This window comes from Gordionus sp. m RMFG-2023, chromosome 1, assembly GCF_954871325.1.
Source record: "Gordionus sp. m RMFG-2023 chromosome 1, tfGorSpeb1-WG-v2, whole genome shotgun sequence".
Taxonomy (NCBI): Eukaryota; Metazoa; Nematomorpha; class Gordioida; order Chordodea; family Parachordodidae; genus Gordionus; species Gordionus sp. m RMFG-2023.
In genome coordinates this window covers 39,462,709-39,478,472 of record NC_088775.1, presented here as the reverse complement: position 1 = coordinate 39,478,472, position 15,764 = coordinate 39,462,709, and the positions used below count along the sequence as shown (strand labels likewise).

At 26.9% G+C, this 15,764-nt stretch overlaps 1 protein-coding gene across 1 annotated transcript in view; it reads right to left on the bottom strand.

The window, feature by feature from the left end:
• Positions 1-295: 295 nt before the first annotated feature.
• The window catches only part of LOC135923004 (probable glutamine--tRNA ligase), an 84,632-nt gene continuing 69,163 nt past the window's right edge, over positions 296-15,764 (bottom strand). Inside the window, exons 16-19 of the mRNA XM_065457589.1 lie at positions 2,247-2,377; positions 1,021-1,087; positions 700-825; positions 296-517 (exon numbers count right to left, since the gene is read on the bottom strand). Of these exons, the coding sequence (XP_065313661.1) occupies positions 470-517; positions 700-825; positions 1,021-1,087; positions 2,247-2,377 (372 nt within the window). The 3' untranslated portion in view covers positions 296-469. The remainder of the gene's footprint in view (positions 518-699; positions 826-1,020; positions 1,088-2,246; positions 2,378-15,764) is intronic.

The following is a 15,764-nucleotide window of genomic DNA, read 5'->3' as shown; positions in this document are numbered from 1 at the left end:
TTTGAACGTAGTCTTAGCCCAGAATTACACAGCGGGGAAAAGATACATTGCTACACAAATAACAATAAATCTATATCTACGAAGGATACTATTTAAAAATGTAGATCTTGTTATATACAATATACATCACTATTATTATATACAAAACTTTATTTATTCTTGAAATAATAATAATTACCAATCCAACAAATATAATCATCAGAAAATAAAATGCATTAAAAATTTTCTACAAAAAAATTTTGATGATTTTTCTTTTTCTACACATTGACTTCATATATTACCAATACATATATATATGAAGGATATATTTAGGCATAAGGTAAGATATTTAAATAAATTCTAGCAATTATTGAAAATGAAACTCAAAAAAATACAATAATTATTTTTTAACCAAAAAATTAACACATTTAATATCAAATAAACAACTATCAATTTTTAATAAAATTAAGCAAATATTTTAACAGCCTAATTATTTCTTTGAATCTTCCTTTAATGAAACGCATCTATTGAAAACCATCTAATAAATGAAACATAATTTTATTAAAAAGATATTATATTAACAAAAACATATAAAATTTAATTAAAGGAAATTACTTGTGAACAAAAATGAATCTTGCCAAAATATATATATTTTTAAAATTCATAATTTTGGGATTCCCTTACAAATCTTTAAAAGTATAAATTTTCCAAACTAAATACTTTTTCAAGTTTGGAATCAGGGTCTACGCTGAAGTAACCCACTCGTTCGAATTGAAATTTATCGAAATTGGAGGAACCCTTGACGGATTTGTCTGCCAAAGCATGGGGCATCGTTTTGACAGAATTCTTGGTTTCAAATAATAAATATAAAAAAAACAATCTAATATAAATAGCAATCGTTCAAAATTAAATATCAATTTAATGATAGGAATATCAAACTGGAATTTAAATGTATTCAGGAAGTCCGAGACATACTTTGTTTAACATTTAATAAATATAATTTAATAAAATGTTAAAATAAATATTAAAAAAAAAATCAACTGGATTGATATCGGATAAAAAGCCGTCAGGAACTTGAGTCAAATTATCAGGGTTCTTGTGTATAAATCTTTATAATGAAAATATTAAAAAATATCAAATGTTAAAATAAATAATACACAGGACTCTCGATTGCATTGATATAAGATAAGAAGCGTTTTAACAAGATATTAGGTATTTTACGCATTCCTCATCCTTTATTAAGAATGAAATCAAATATGCACTGATATCCAAAATGTATCGGCCTGATAGTTTCGACCTATACATTTTATTCTTTTTGACAACTCTAAACTATTCAACCATTTAAAAGTTAGTTCAATAATTTATGGATAAAATTTTGCACTAAAAAAATATTTTTCCTTGCAAAATAGTACTAAACATTTTTATAATTTGTCGTTAAAATTGTCGGTTCTTTAGACCATTTAAATTTATAAAATGATTAAAAAGGTACCACTCTTGTGCTCCTTTGTTTTTAAAATATAAATAAACTTATAACCTTTTTCGTTTTCTTATAAGAAATAAAAATTATATTTTTTTTGACTGTTCATTTGTTTCTTTATTTAAATGATAAATGATATAATATATAGATGCAATTAATAAAATCGAAAAATATAGATATAGAATTTAGGAAAAGGGATTTAAAAAGTAAATAGTATAACTAAATATAGGCGAAAAATATAGGAAAAGGGATAAGAGATTAAAATAGAGAATGTCTAAAAAAGTAATTAGTATAGAAACTAAGAATAAGAAGGAAAGAGTAAGTATAAGGAAGCATGGTAGATTATTCATCGGATGAGATAAAACTTAGATAATTGGATCGAATTTATAAATTATCCGTTTGAATGGCGCATTACAATCCAAAAGAAAATAAGAAAGTCAAATTTTTATTTTATCTCATCACAATTATTACATAAATTTAGATAAAATATGTTGTTAATTTTATGTTTCTAAGTAATTTTTATATAATTATCGGTGTCACGTACCGGTTCGACACCCGGTAGTATTAATAGGCAAAAATTTCAAATCGGTGGAATTTTTAATATACCATTTTTAAAAGTGGGATTAAAAACTCCGAAAAATGTCAGTAGAACACTTAATTAGTCAATTTCCATTATACATTCATAAGCTTTTTAATATTAAATACTATAGGTGCAGTGAAATTAGTATGTTCTTAAGGTAAATAATATTTGTACAATTTCGATACTTAATGTTATATTTATATAATTTACAATTTTTCGTATAATCGTATTTCGCACAACATGGGATCAGATACCCAGTGGATAAAAGATTTTGGTTTCTCATAGGCTACAGCCCGTGCTTTGACTTTCAATTGACTGATTACATTTTCTTTGCTGGGAAACTAGCAATAGATATATACAAAAATAATTATTTTCATCTGTTGGGAATCCCCGATTAAACATATTTCGTTAATAATAAATACAAAGTATTTCATATATTACTTTATAATATATATAATACATCATTATGTATTTATTGTTAAGCATTACTATAGATATTACAACATCATTATCTCTATGAAAAGAGCAGGGATCCAAACCGAACCTAAACCGAACCGTTAAAAACCGGTATTTTTTTATAAAACCTGAATCGAACCTAAACCGCTAAAAAAAATCGAACCTGAACCGAACCGCTAAATTGTCTCTGAACCGGTTCGAGTCTCATGATTTTAGGCTTATAAAATAATATGTAAGTTATTATTAGATTTCAATTATATTCGAATTATTTTAAAGATTATCATCAATCACATTTGATTGATAAGTGTCGGTCATAATTTTTATAAACTTTAGTATAATGTCATTTTACAACATTTTTTAATATTTTAAGTTTATAAATTATAATGCTTAGAGAAAAATTAAATCCAAAATATTATTATAAATGACATATCAAATCTGATATCATATTGGCAGTGCCGGCTACTCAAGTTAGTGTGGAAAGATTTTTCAACAATTAAATTGCTATCTCATTATAGATGTAATTTGAGTGAGCCGAGTTTTGAAAATATATTAATTGTGCGGCTTAATAAAAAAAATTTAAGTAAAAAAAGGAAAATGTTCATATTAAAATTAATTTGATATATATTTTATATTTATAAATTAAATATCTATATATATAATCCTCAAAAAATGTCAATCAAATTTAGCCAATAGTTTTCTTTTAAATATTATTTGTATAATCAAAATGATTATAGCAGTCACAGTCACAACTGTGACATTATATAGTCAATTATTTTACCTGATAATAGTCAATTATAATTTTGTTAATATATTATGTAATATTCAACTTCTTTATTAATTATTGGACGTTTGTTCTACTTAAATAGGGAGTGATTCTTAATAATATTTAATTAATATTAACATATTCGGAAGTATTTAAGTTATGTTAAATTAGCGCCATCTATAATATTATCTTTTATTTTAAATAGAATTATATTTCTAAGTTGAAATGTAAATATTTTGTCTTAATTGATGTCAAATATATTGTTCTTTCTATATATCTATAATTTATCTATCTATCTATCATAGCAATTTTAAGCCAATTTAGATCATATTAGCAAAATGGATTTAATCTCCTATAAATCATGGAAAGCATTTCAGAAGTATTTTGAGGCAATAGGCAGGAAGGAACATTAGTATGAAAAAAATGTTTGCAGATAATCCTACAAGAGCTAAGGAATTCAAATCTATAATATATATATATTCAATAAAAATCATCATAGCTTAAACATATCAAACAAGCATTCATAAACCAAATCGAACCGCCATTTTCAAAAAAATAATTTCAATACAAAAAACAATTACAAAACATATAATAATATAATAATTACAATAATTGATATTTTTTTTAACAGACACAACATCGAGCAAAACCTTCAATCATCAGTAAATAATTATATTTTTTAACAGACACCACATCGAGCAAAACCATATACTTTCAATTTACACATCTTAATCTTGAAGATACTGAAAATCAAGAACAAGTTGAACATTACTGTGGGCCATTAAAATCTATTTTATTATTTTTTTTCTAGATTCCTACACAAGATACCATTCAACAAAACCAAACAATGGAACGTTTCATACTACCAAAATCTAAAGAAGGCATTATTGCTTCAACAAGAGTAAATTTTATATTTTTTTAAATTTGTATTGTATGTTAGCTGATCAGATTTTTCCTACCTTATAAGATGTGATTCCGAAATATATATTTATTAGGTGAGGGGCTATTCTAATATTTTTCATTATTTTTTATAAATATGTTTATGAAGTATATATTTAGTAATTTTATTTTATGTCCACAATAATAAATATTTTAAACTAAACTTATTTTTATAAAATTGAGTAATTCTTATATTTTTAAATTTTAATAATAAATCAACATAAGGAGAAAGCTAGAAAGAACAGGCACTTTGTCGTATCAAGAAAAGGAACGAGCAAAGTCTTATTCCTACAACATCCAACCATCTTGAAGATACTGGAAATAAACAATTTGCTTCAACATCCAATCATCTTGAAGATACTGAAAATCAAGAACAAGTTGAACATTACTGTGGGCCATTAAAATCTATTTTATTATTTTTTTTAGATTCCTACATAAGATACCTTTGGTGCAATATCTAAGTATAATTTTTTCAGTGATCATATATCAATAAAAACAAATCAAGTTAAAAATTTTAATTTATGACAATAAATAAATTTATTTAAATTAGATTCCAATCATATTGCCGAAATGTGCCATTCAACGGACTCTTAATCTACCCAAATCAATAAAAACAGAAGTTAAAAAATTTAATTTATGTTATCAAATAAATTTTTTAAAATTAGATTCCACGATATATATTACCGAAATGTACCATTCAGCATAATCTTAATCTACCAAAATCAATCAAAATAAACCAAGTTAAAAATTTTAATTTATCTTAATAAATTAATTTTTTTAAATTAAATTCCACGAATCATATTACCAAAATGTACCATTCATTCAACAGAATCTTAATCTACCCAAATCAATAAAAACAAACGAAGTTAAAAATTTTAATTTATAACATCATCTTCAAAAACGAAACCACCTGAGCAAAGAAAAGAGAACTTCTTCACCATCGCTAAACCATCTTCCTCACCAACAACAGTATATTCTATTTTATAATTTCAATTTACACGTTTTATTTCAGGTTATTTACGGCAAACTACGAACAAGGAAATCACAACATCATCTTCAAAAACGAAACCACCTTGAGCAAAGAAAAGAGAACTTCTTCACCATCGCTACCAACAACAGTAAATTCTATTTTATAATTTCAATTTACACGTTTTTTTTCAGGTTATTTACGGCAAACTACGAGCAAGGAAATTACAACATCATCTTCAAAAACGAAACCAACTTGAGCAAAGAAAAGAGAACTTCTTCACCATCGCTAAACCATCTTCCTCACCAACAACAGTATATTCTATTTAATTTCAATTTACACGTTTTATTTCAGGTTATTTACGGCAAACTACGAGCAAGGAAATCACAACATCATCTTCAAAAACGAAACCACCTTGAGCAAAGAAAAGAGAACTTCTTCACCATCGCTAAACCATCTTCCTCACCAACAACAGTATATTCTATTTTATAATTTCAATTTACACGTTTTATTTCAGGTTATTTACGGCAAACTACGAACAAGGAAATCACAACATCATCTTCAAAAACGAAACCACCTTGAGCAAAGAAAAGAGAACTTCTTCACCATCACTACCAACAACAGTAAATTCTATTTTATAATTTCAATTTACACGTTTTTTTTCAGGTTATTTATGGCAAACTACGAGCAAGGAAATTACAACATCATCTTCAAAAACGAAACCAACTTGAGCAAAGAAAAGAGAACTTCTTCACCATCGCTAAACCATCTTCCTCACCAACAACAGTATATTCTATTTCAATTTACACGTTTTATTTCAGGTTATTTACGGCAAACTACGAGCAAGGAAATCACAACATCATCTTCAAAAACGAAACCACCTTGAGCAAAGAAAAGAGAACTTCTTCACCATCACTACCAACAACAGTAAATTCTATTTTATAATTTCAATTTACACGTTTTATTTCAGGTTATTTACGACAAACGAGCAAGGAAATCACAACATCATCTTCAAAAACGAAACCACCTTGAGCAAAGAAAAGAGATTGAAATCTCCTTTTTTAGGTAAAATTTTCTATATTATAAAATTTATTATATTATATTTTTTATATGGCTACAAATGCATATGTGTTGTAACCCGATAATCATCAACTCTTGAAGTATAAATATTTATTATATTTTCTTATAATTCATATCTTTGTCTCTTTTTTTCTATTTCTTCCTTCTTATTTTCATTCTTTTTTTCATTTCTTTGCTCCCCTAAAATCCATCTCCTACCTTCACGCGGTGGGGAGTGAACAGTAATTCTGACTAACAGGAGCTCTGGTAAATATTGTTAGTATTTAGGGTGCTAATAAGAGATATTGTTTCATTTTTGTAATTTAAATAATAAATTTCGAAATCACATCTCATAAAAAGGAAAATGTCTGATTCATCCATCATCAAATAAAGGTAAAATATATTATTCATCAATCATTGAATAAAAAAGACAATTCCTCTCTCTTAGTCTTAATGGGTTGGAATTGGCCTGAAGGAGGAGGGGGAGGGGTAAAAAGAATTATCGTAAAAAAACGAATAAAATTCTCATCCCCGTCATTTTTGACGGGTTATCAACTAGTTATTTTATAATGTGCAATTAATAAAAATGAAGGTTTTATATATGCGTTTTTTAAATTAATGAAAAAATAATTTCCCTATACATAATTCGAATGTAGGTTTGAATACAAAAGTGTTCAAACCGGTTTTTAGAGGTTCGAACCGAACCGATATATTAATTTTTTACGAACCGAACCTGAACCTCGAACCGCTATTTTTATCCGAACCTGAACCCGAACCGATATTCGTTTCGGTTTAGATCCCTTGAAAAGAGAGACACCAATGTTTGATTTTTGGAACATGAACATTGGTATTAGATTATTCATTCTTATAAAAAATTTTAATTCAAAATAAAATATATTATAATAATTAAAGAACTTGCGGGAGAAGTTGAGATATATGGTCAGAAAATAATAAATATAGTGTCATTCTATTACAAAGTGTTTAGAACTACCTTCTCAAAATTGAATGAAACTTGGCATATTAATTATTTATGATGTAAATTTTCAGAGTTGTTAAAAGATACTTTTTAAATGGATCTAGATACAGATATATCGTCTAAAATAATATCTAGATACAGATATTTTAATCAAAAATCTATCTAGATACAGATATCACATTTTTATATCTAGATCCTTTAACAACTCTGTAAATTTTAATAAAATAAAAATTTTAAGATATACTGCTTCAAAGTCGAAAATCGCGCAATGCGTGATTTCATTAAATCTTGTTTCTTAAAATAGTTACAAATTACATAACATTTTAAAGTTCTTAAAATTTTATATTTAGTATTTTTTAAAAAAATCCAAGAGTAAAAATAATAAAATATTGTTTGAGAAGTTAATTTTTTGGGCGATATGACTATATATTAAATAAAAAATTGAGATTAAATATCATATAATTTGTAATTCTATTTTTACTTAATATTAATGAAAAAAAAATATTTACAATCTTATAACTTAAATTTTATTTATATATATTTTGATAACAAATATATATCCATAAAAGGGCGTTAAATGTATAAATATGAAAATATGATTTTAGTAAACCAGAATGATTATTGGTTAGCGCTTTTTCTATATTTGGGTATAAATACATGTGGAAAACCTAAAAATTAAAAATGATAGGTTTCTTTAATATTTTTATGAGTAGGTTTGGAATCGTAAAATAATAGATAACTTGTAAGGCACATATTGCTGACATAATTTCAAAATTTCTTCATTTTTGTTTTAAAAGCGTATATTTAGGTATTAAGCATTATTCCAAAAATTATTTTGAAAATATTATGATTTGACCGAATGCTGAACTCATAACCGATCACTTACTAAATATTCGATTGAGCAAATTTGCTAGTAATCAATGAAAAATATCTTTGTTTTATATACCTATAAATACGTGTAAAACATTATCCCAAAAAATATTGTGATTTGACCGATAACCGATTTGCGACCCTATGACTAAATACAGCATTGCTGGCATTATCCATGGAAAATTCTTAATTTTTGATTTATACGTGTACATTTATGTGGTAATATTCCAAAAATTATTGAAAATATAATTTGACTGAATGCCGAGTTTAAAACTAACCACTTACTAAATATTCGATTGGCCAAATTATTGAAAATTGTCCATCTTTGTTTAATATATATAAAAATACGTGTAAAGTTTTCGGTCAAATATTTTTAAAATAATTTTTGGAATAATGCTTAACAGGTAAATATACGCAAATAAAACAAAAATTAAGAAATTTTGATCAATAACACCAGCAATATGTGCCTTACAAGTTTTCTATTATTTTAGGATTCTAAACCTACTCACAAATTAAATATCAAAGAAACCTATCATTTTTTTTTAATTTTTAGGTTTTCCACATGTAATCACACCCAATAAAAAAAGCGCTAACCAGTCCTAAGATCATATTTTCATATATATATGCCTTTAAAGCCCTCTTATGGATATATATTTGTTAAATTTTGAAATCTAAAGCTAAAATTTGAGTTTTAAAAGCTAGTAACTACATATTTTTTTTCCATTAATATTAAGTAGAGATCTGAAAAGTCAGGCCCGGCCCGTGCTTGGCCATATCCGAACAGGCTTCAGACCGGGCTCGGGCCTAATTTTATTAATAATAATCGGGTTTGGGCCTTGCCTAATATTTTTTAATAAAATTCGGACCGGATCGGGTGGGACCTTGGAATTTTTTTTAAATATATCTAAATTTATCAATTTTATATTGAATTTTTTATGTAAAATAAAAATATTTGATTTTATTTGTAACTAAACGACATATAACATATGTCTTTTATTTTGTGTAACTATAAAAATTAATTTCTATGTTTAAATAAATTTGGGCCGGGCTGGTAAATTTTTTAAAAAAAAATCGGGTTCGGGCCTAGCTGGCAAAACTTTTTAAAAAAAATTTCGGGTCGGGCCTGAAAATCACTAATATTAAATAAAAATAGAATTATAAATTATTTGATATTGAATCTCAATATTTTATTTAATAAAAAATTCATTTATGTATATTAAAAAAAATGTTTCTGAAATTTTTTTAAAAAGAATATAATTTTTTTTGATTGATTATGATTAATTGCTTTTTAACAGTGCAGTATTTAATCATACACATTTTTTGTTGTTGATATTTGCTTGGAAAGTTTATTACCTATATATTTATGCTTAATCATAAAAAATCGATAGCGAATTTCATTTAAATTCTTATTATTTTTTTCAGAGACCTGCAGGCCCGGCCCAGATTTTTAAAATATACTCGCGCCGGGCCTGAAATTTTTTTTTTTAAATACCTAGGCGGGCTGGGCCTTAAAATTTTTTTAAAAAATTTATACAACATTGAATTATTATATTCGTCAATTAGATATGGTTATAATGATTATATATAGTTATGATTAATATAATATTGGGTGAAAATTAACACCAGCTAACATTCATAGTATCTATTACATAATATAATTATAGTTTTCCTGCCATGGAATAAATATGCAAAGGATAATAGGTAATAAATACATTATTATATAATATATGTTATATTATTTATTTATTAAAATATCAGTTTTATTTTTTGTATAAATACAATTGGTTCTCAAAATATTATTTACACAAAATTTTTATAGTATCAATTTGTAATATACTAAATATCTGTTTAGAATAAAAAATAAATAAAATATGTTATAGTGTTGTTAAACGGCTAATTTTGAGCCGATTTTAAACGGCTAACTCAGTGTTTTATCCAGAAAAATATTGTCAAGCCTGAAAATTTTGCTCATGAGCCATTCCATGTCAAATCGATCAAAAAAGGCACTTTTTCGGCCGACCCCTTTTAAAATTGAAAATTTCTGGAATTATTTATATAGGTAAAAAAATGAGAAAGCCGTTTATTTTAGCTTTCTAGCACACCTGGTTCTTGATATATAGGGGCTCAAAGGTACAAAAAAGAGCCACTTTGGAATCTGTAAAATTTTTAAAATGCTTATATCTCAAAAACTATTTATAGTAAAAAAAATTATAATATATCATTTTGAAGGTAAAGAAAAATTCTCTAATGGGCTAACAAAGAATAATAAATATTGGCGCCATTATAGGCTTTTAACATCCGGTTTACCTAAATTGTTTTACCTGTATTTTTAAGCAAAATAGTGAGTTTGTTTTCGAATTTTTTTTTTGCTTTTTATTTAGACACCTTTTATAAATATATATACGATGTCAAAACCTTGGCGATGCTATCGACTTTTCCATAATATACATTTTTACCAAAAATTGAAGAAAAAAGTAGATGGCGCTAATGGTTGAAAATATTATTCTTAAGAATATGTTTATAAGAATTGTTATAAAATTTTCCAGTTCTGCCCCCCCCCCTCCTACTATCATTAAAATGTTTTACATTTTTTAGATCTCTACTTTGCTACTATAGCGAGCGAATGACTTATTAGCTCGATAATATATAACAGCTGCAGTAAAAATATTAGGCATATATTCTATTATATTTTACAAAATAAATTGTTTAAAACGATCTCTCTTTCTGAGGAATAATTTTAACCTGTCTGTTTAGATTAATTTTATCGTCTGTCTACCAATAACAATCTGGATTTGGAGAGTGCAAAAACATGTATTCTAGGTGTAGATCAATTAAAATTTTATTCTATATCATAGATGGACGTACCAAATATTAAAATGTTGCAACCCATTTAATCTACAGAGAGGCTTATTATCATCACAGATGGACGTACCAAATATTAAAATGTTGCAACCCATTTAATCTAGAGATGCATGCTTATTATCGCGAGAATCTAAGAAAGATTCTACCCTGGATGACCCAAAAAAATTTACCTTCAATTTATATATGTTAATATACTCTTCATGGCGACAAAAATTATCAAACATTCCTTATACTTCAAATGACAATGTAGATATTGATTCTCCCCTTCATATAATTAATCAAGAGGCTATTGATAACATTAATATATCCCTATAATCAAATGGGGAATCTCTCACTAAAAGAAAACGATTATGTGAAAAGAAATATTCGAAGAAAAAAATATCTAGAGTAAAAAAAGTTTCAACGACTGAAATTATACCATTATCTTTCTTCATCAAATGATGAAAAATTCGATGAAATTGTAGATACCTTAAAAATTAAAAAAATTATATGAAAGATATTTATTATTGGAAATTTGTAACATTATTAAGTGTCTAATGGGCATATGTCCATTCTGCTCCTCAGTTAATTAGTATATTTAATAGAAAATCAAAGTTTTTTAATATAAAAAGTGAAAATATCTGGTTTTTGATAAGTTAGCAGCAAAATTTTAACCATAATCCGTATTTCATAAAGCGCCATCTATTTTTTTGTCAATTTTTGGAGTCGATAGCGTCGCCAAGGTTTTGATATTGTATATATATTTAGCAAAGGTGCTAAATAAAAAACAATAAAAAAAATTCGAAAACAAACTCACTATTTTGCTTAAAAATACAAAAGCAATTTAGGCAAACCGGATGTTAAAAGCCTATAATGGCGCCAATATTTATTATTCTTTGTTAGCCCATTTGAGAATTTTTTTATCTACAAAATGATATATTATAATATTTTTTACTATAAATAGTTTTTGAGATATAAGCATTTTAAATATTTTACAGATTCCAAAGTGGCTCTTTTTTGTACCTTTGAGCCCTTATATCTCGAGAACCAGGTGTGCTAGCGAGCGAAAATAAACGGCTTTCTCACTCTTTTACCTGTCTAAATAATTTCAGAAATTTTTAACAATTTTAAAAGGGGTCGGCCGAATCGTGATCGATTTGACGTGGAATGGCCCTCATAGAAGGAGCAAAGGTCTAAACACATAGTATCGAAATTTCGAGGCTTAGTCAATATTTTTCTGACGAAAATATTAAGTTAGCCGTTTTTAAAAATTGGCTCAAAACGAGCCGTTTAACAACATTAGCGAATATGCTTGCTTATTAAATGATAATACTCCCCCAAAAATATGATAAAATACCTAATAGGTGAATTTTTTGTATATACCAGGTCGAATACAATTTTAAAAAATTCCGAGCCGGGCCGGGCCTAAAGTTTTTAAACCCGGGCCGTAAAAAATTTTTGAAAAAAAAATCCGGGGCGGGCCGTGCAAATGGTACCTTTGCAGGTCTCTGATTTTTATAAATAAAAAAAATATAGATGACGTTATTAAAAATCATTATATTAATATATTTAATAAAAATATGTATTTTATGGTATTAAAATAAAAAAAATCAAAGTCAACCAATATGATATCCTGGGCGATATGTAAGTAAACAACCTATATGAAAATATTTAATATTTGGTAGCTATATTTAAAATTTTACATACAAAGAAAACAAAAATTACGTCTGTCGCTGTTATAAGATCTACTATCGATATATGATTAATGGGTAGCCATTTCTCTTCTTCAATTGTGGGGTAAAAGAAGGATGGTCCATGAAAATATAAAAAAGAAATATATATTTTTTTGATTTGGACCTTTTTATAGATATTATTCTATATATAGATGATATCATATTATTCCCCAAGAAAATTTATTTTGATCTCAAGATAAAGATGCAGGTTCATATTTTATCTACAAAAAAATGTCTAGGAATAGTTTTTAAGAAATAAAACGATATTTACATCTGGACAACAATTTTGATAAAATGATAATTTAGCGAAATTTAGACTATTTTTAAATATTATTGGTCGAAATTTGCAACAATTTAGGATATACAAGGAAAATTTATATTATGGAAATCAAGATTAAATTAAATATCATATACAAACAATTAATCGATTATACATTATATATTCTAACAAGAAAAACTATATATATTCTCCAACTGGCTACAACACATAAATCGATAAAGAATAGACACTGCCACTGCCACTCATCTTTGGTAATCGATTATTTGAATTGTATTAATGTTAATGTATCTTTTGATCATTTACTTTATATTTAGAAAAAATAATCGTTTCTCTTAAAACCATTCATCGGCCACAGATTGAAGAGACAAAGTGAATTGAATTATGCCTAATGAAGACTTAAAGATAGCTCTAAAGAGAAGCAAAGAAGTAACATATAGCCAAAGTACGATTAAAGATGATGGATTACCAATAAAAAATTTAATATGCCAGAATTCTGTAAATTGAAGGTTAAAATTCAGGACCATGTTTATTATTTGTAACTCATTTTTAAACGATAATCTAGACATCGATTACATAACTTTACTTAATAGTTTGGAGAAAACGATTGATTTTTCGATTAAATTAAAAAGAAATTGTTCACTTTGTAATTTTAAAACGCTGGTTGACGAACTTTTAAAAGACATTTTTATAGATAGCTTCAGTCAAAATATTCAAAGGGTAATATTTCGTTTGAGATGCCGTCCGTCTAGCAATCGCTCTTTCTTCCGCGGGAAAAGAAACCCAGGTGGAAGTGAACAAGATAATAAAATAAAAGCCGAGGCAATATTCCATAAACACTTATTTTAAGAATAATAGTTATAAAATGGTAAAAAATTGAATTGTAATAATAGTTTAATGGTAACAAATCCAAGAATAAAAATTATATTCCAAATAAATATAAGCCTAGTTATAACCCAAACTGTTGCGACAAGGCTAATCATATCTTAAAAGATTGCAGAACACATGCTATAAAGATGATTATGACGCGAACATCTCGCCTTTCGTTTTTAACAACCTACCTAATATGTGAAAATAAATAGTATACTGTTAAAAATGGAATTCGACACTGGCGCTGCCTGCAGTGGTATAGACGAAGTTGCCTGAGCTAGTATTGTAAAACCATTACTTTCGCATGCGTATAAACTTGTAGGTTATAACCATATTAAAAAATAAGATTTGGGTAAATGTACCATATAAGTCGAAGCAAGAAGTTCCATTACCGCTGCATAGAACCGTAGAAACTGAGTTGGACAGGCTCCTAGACGAAGGCGGTATCAAAAAAGTGGATCGCACAACTCTAATCTCGGGCTACGTCTTAAATATCTTAAGGAACCAGTGCCGTGCGAATATGCGGAAATTTTGGTTTAATAATCAACAACATATATTTGGCGAAAGAAAACGATTTACTACCAAGTTGGTAAAAATTTAGAATATTTTATACCTCGACTTATGATACATTTACCCAAAATTTCTATTTTGGTATTATTATAACCAACAAGTTTATAAGCAGGCGAAAGTAATAGTTTGTCAATATGAGTCCAATTTCATCTATCACATTGCAAGCAGCTGTGTTGAATTCCATTGTTAACAGCAATCCATTTATATTCACAGCTATAAGGTGAGGTGTGCACTGCAGAATCATCTGTATAGCATGCATTCTGCAATCTTTTGCGATATGATTAGCCTTGCCGAAACGAAAAAAGATGACGTTTTTTTGTATAAAATTTCATTTATAACTAGGTTTATATTTATTTGGAATATAATTATTATTGAATATGTTACTAAATCTATTATTGAATTTATTATCATTATTATAATTATTCTTAAAATAAGTGTTTTTGGAATATTGTGACGGGTTATGTTTTATTTTATACACTATCTGGGTTTCTGAGCAATCGATAAATGAATGATATCTTCAAACTAATTTTATCTCTGAATATTTTGACCAAAGCTCTTTATCTAACTTAGGCAACCCTACTGCTAAAATAAAAATATCTCTTAAAAGTTTGTCAACTGGCGTTTTAAAATTACAAAGTGAATAAATACTTTTTAATTTAATCGAAAAATCAATAATAGTTTCTCCACCTGTTTCAGCATATAAAAATTATTCCTATGTTGAAAAATACTGCCTATATCCTTAAAAATTTTTTCCAAACTAGTAACGTTATGTAATGTAATCGATCCAAATTATTCGGGTAGTGATAGTTCTAAATAATAATTAAATTTTCAGTACCAATATACGCCAATATCAAATACTTCTTTAATTTAGGGTAAAAGATATTTTTTTTACTTTAAAAATAAGTTCCAAATTATAAACATAGTTCTAGATATTAATCTCCAATTAGTGTTGTCCAAACCTTTGTTCCTTCTACAAGCAAAATATTCAGGCTTGCGTAATATTATTCTGGATGAAATATTGATTTAGCCGTTTTTAAAAAATCGGCTCAACTATCTTCAATTTACATAATTCCGACAGGCGAAATTTTTTTATTGGAAATCCATTCTTTGATTGAACTTTGTCTAGATGTTTGCGCTTCTTCACTTTTCTTAGAGCTATTTTCAAGTCTTCGTTTGGCATAATTTAATTTCCACCGTCTCTTTAACCTGTCGCCAATAAGGTTTTAAAAGAAAGTATGATTTACGAGACGCATTTTTACAATATTCGGAGTTAGTCCAGAATGTAGGGACCTTTTAGTAAATTCGACTCATGTCGATCATCACCGATACCTAGTAATCCCTTTTAGGTTGACTGGCGCATCGATAATATTTCAATGCTTTATGCAAAACCTGTTAAAGGAACCTATG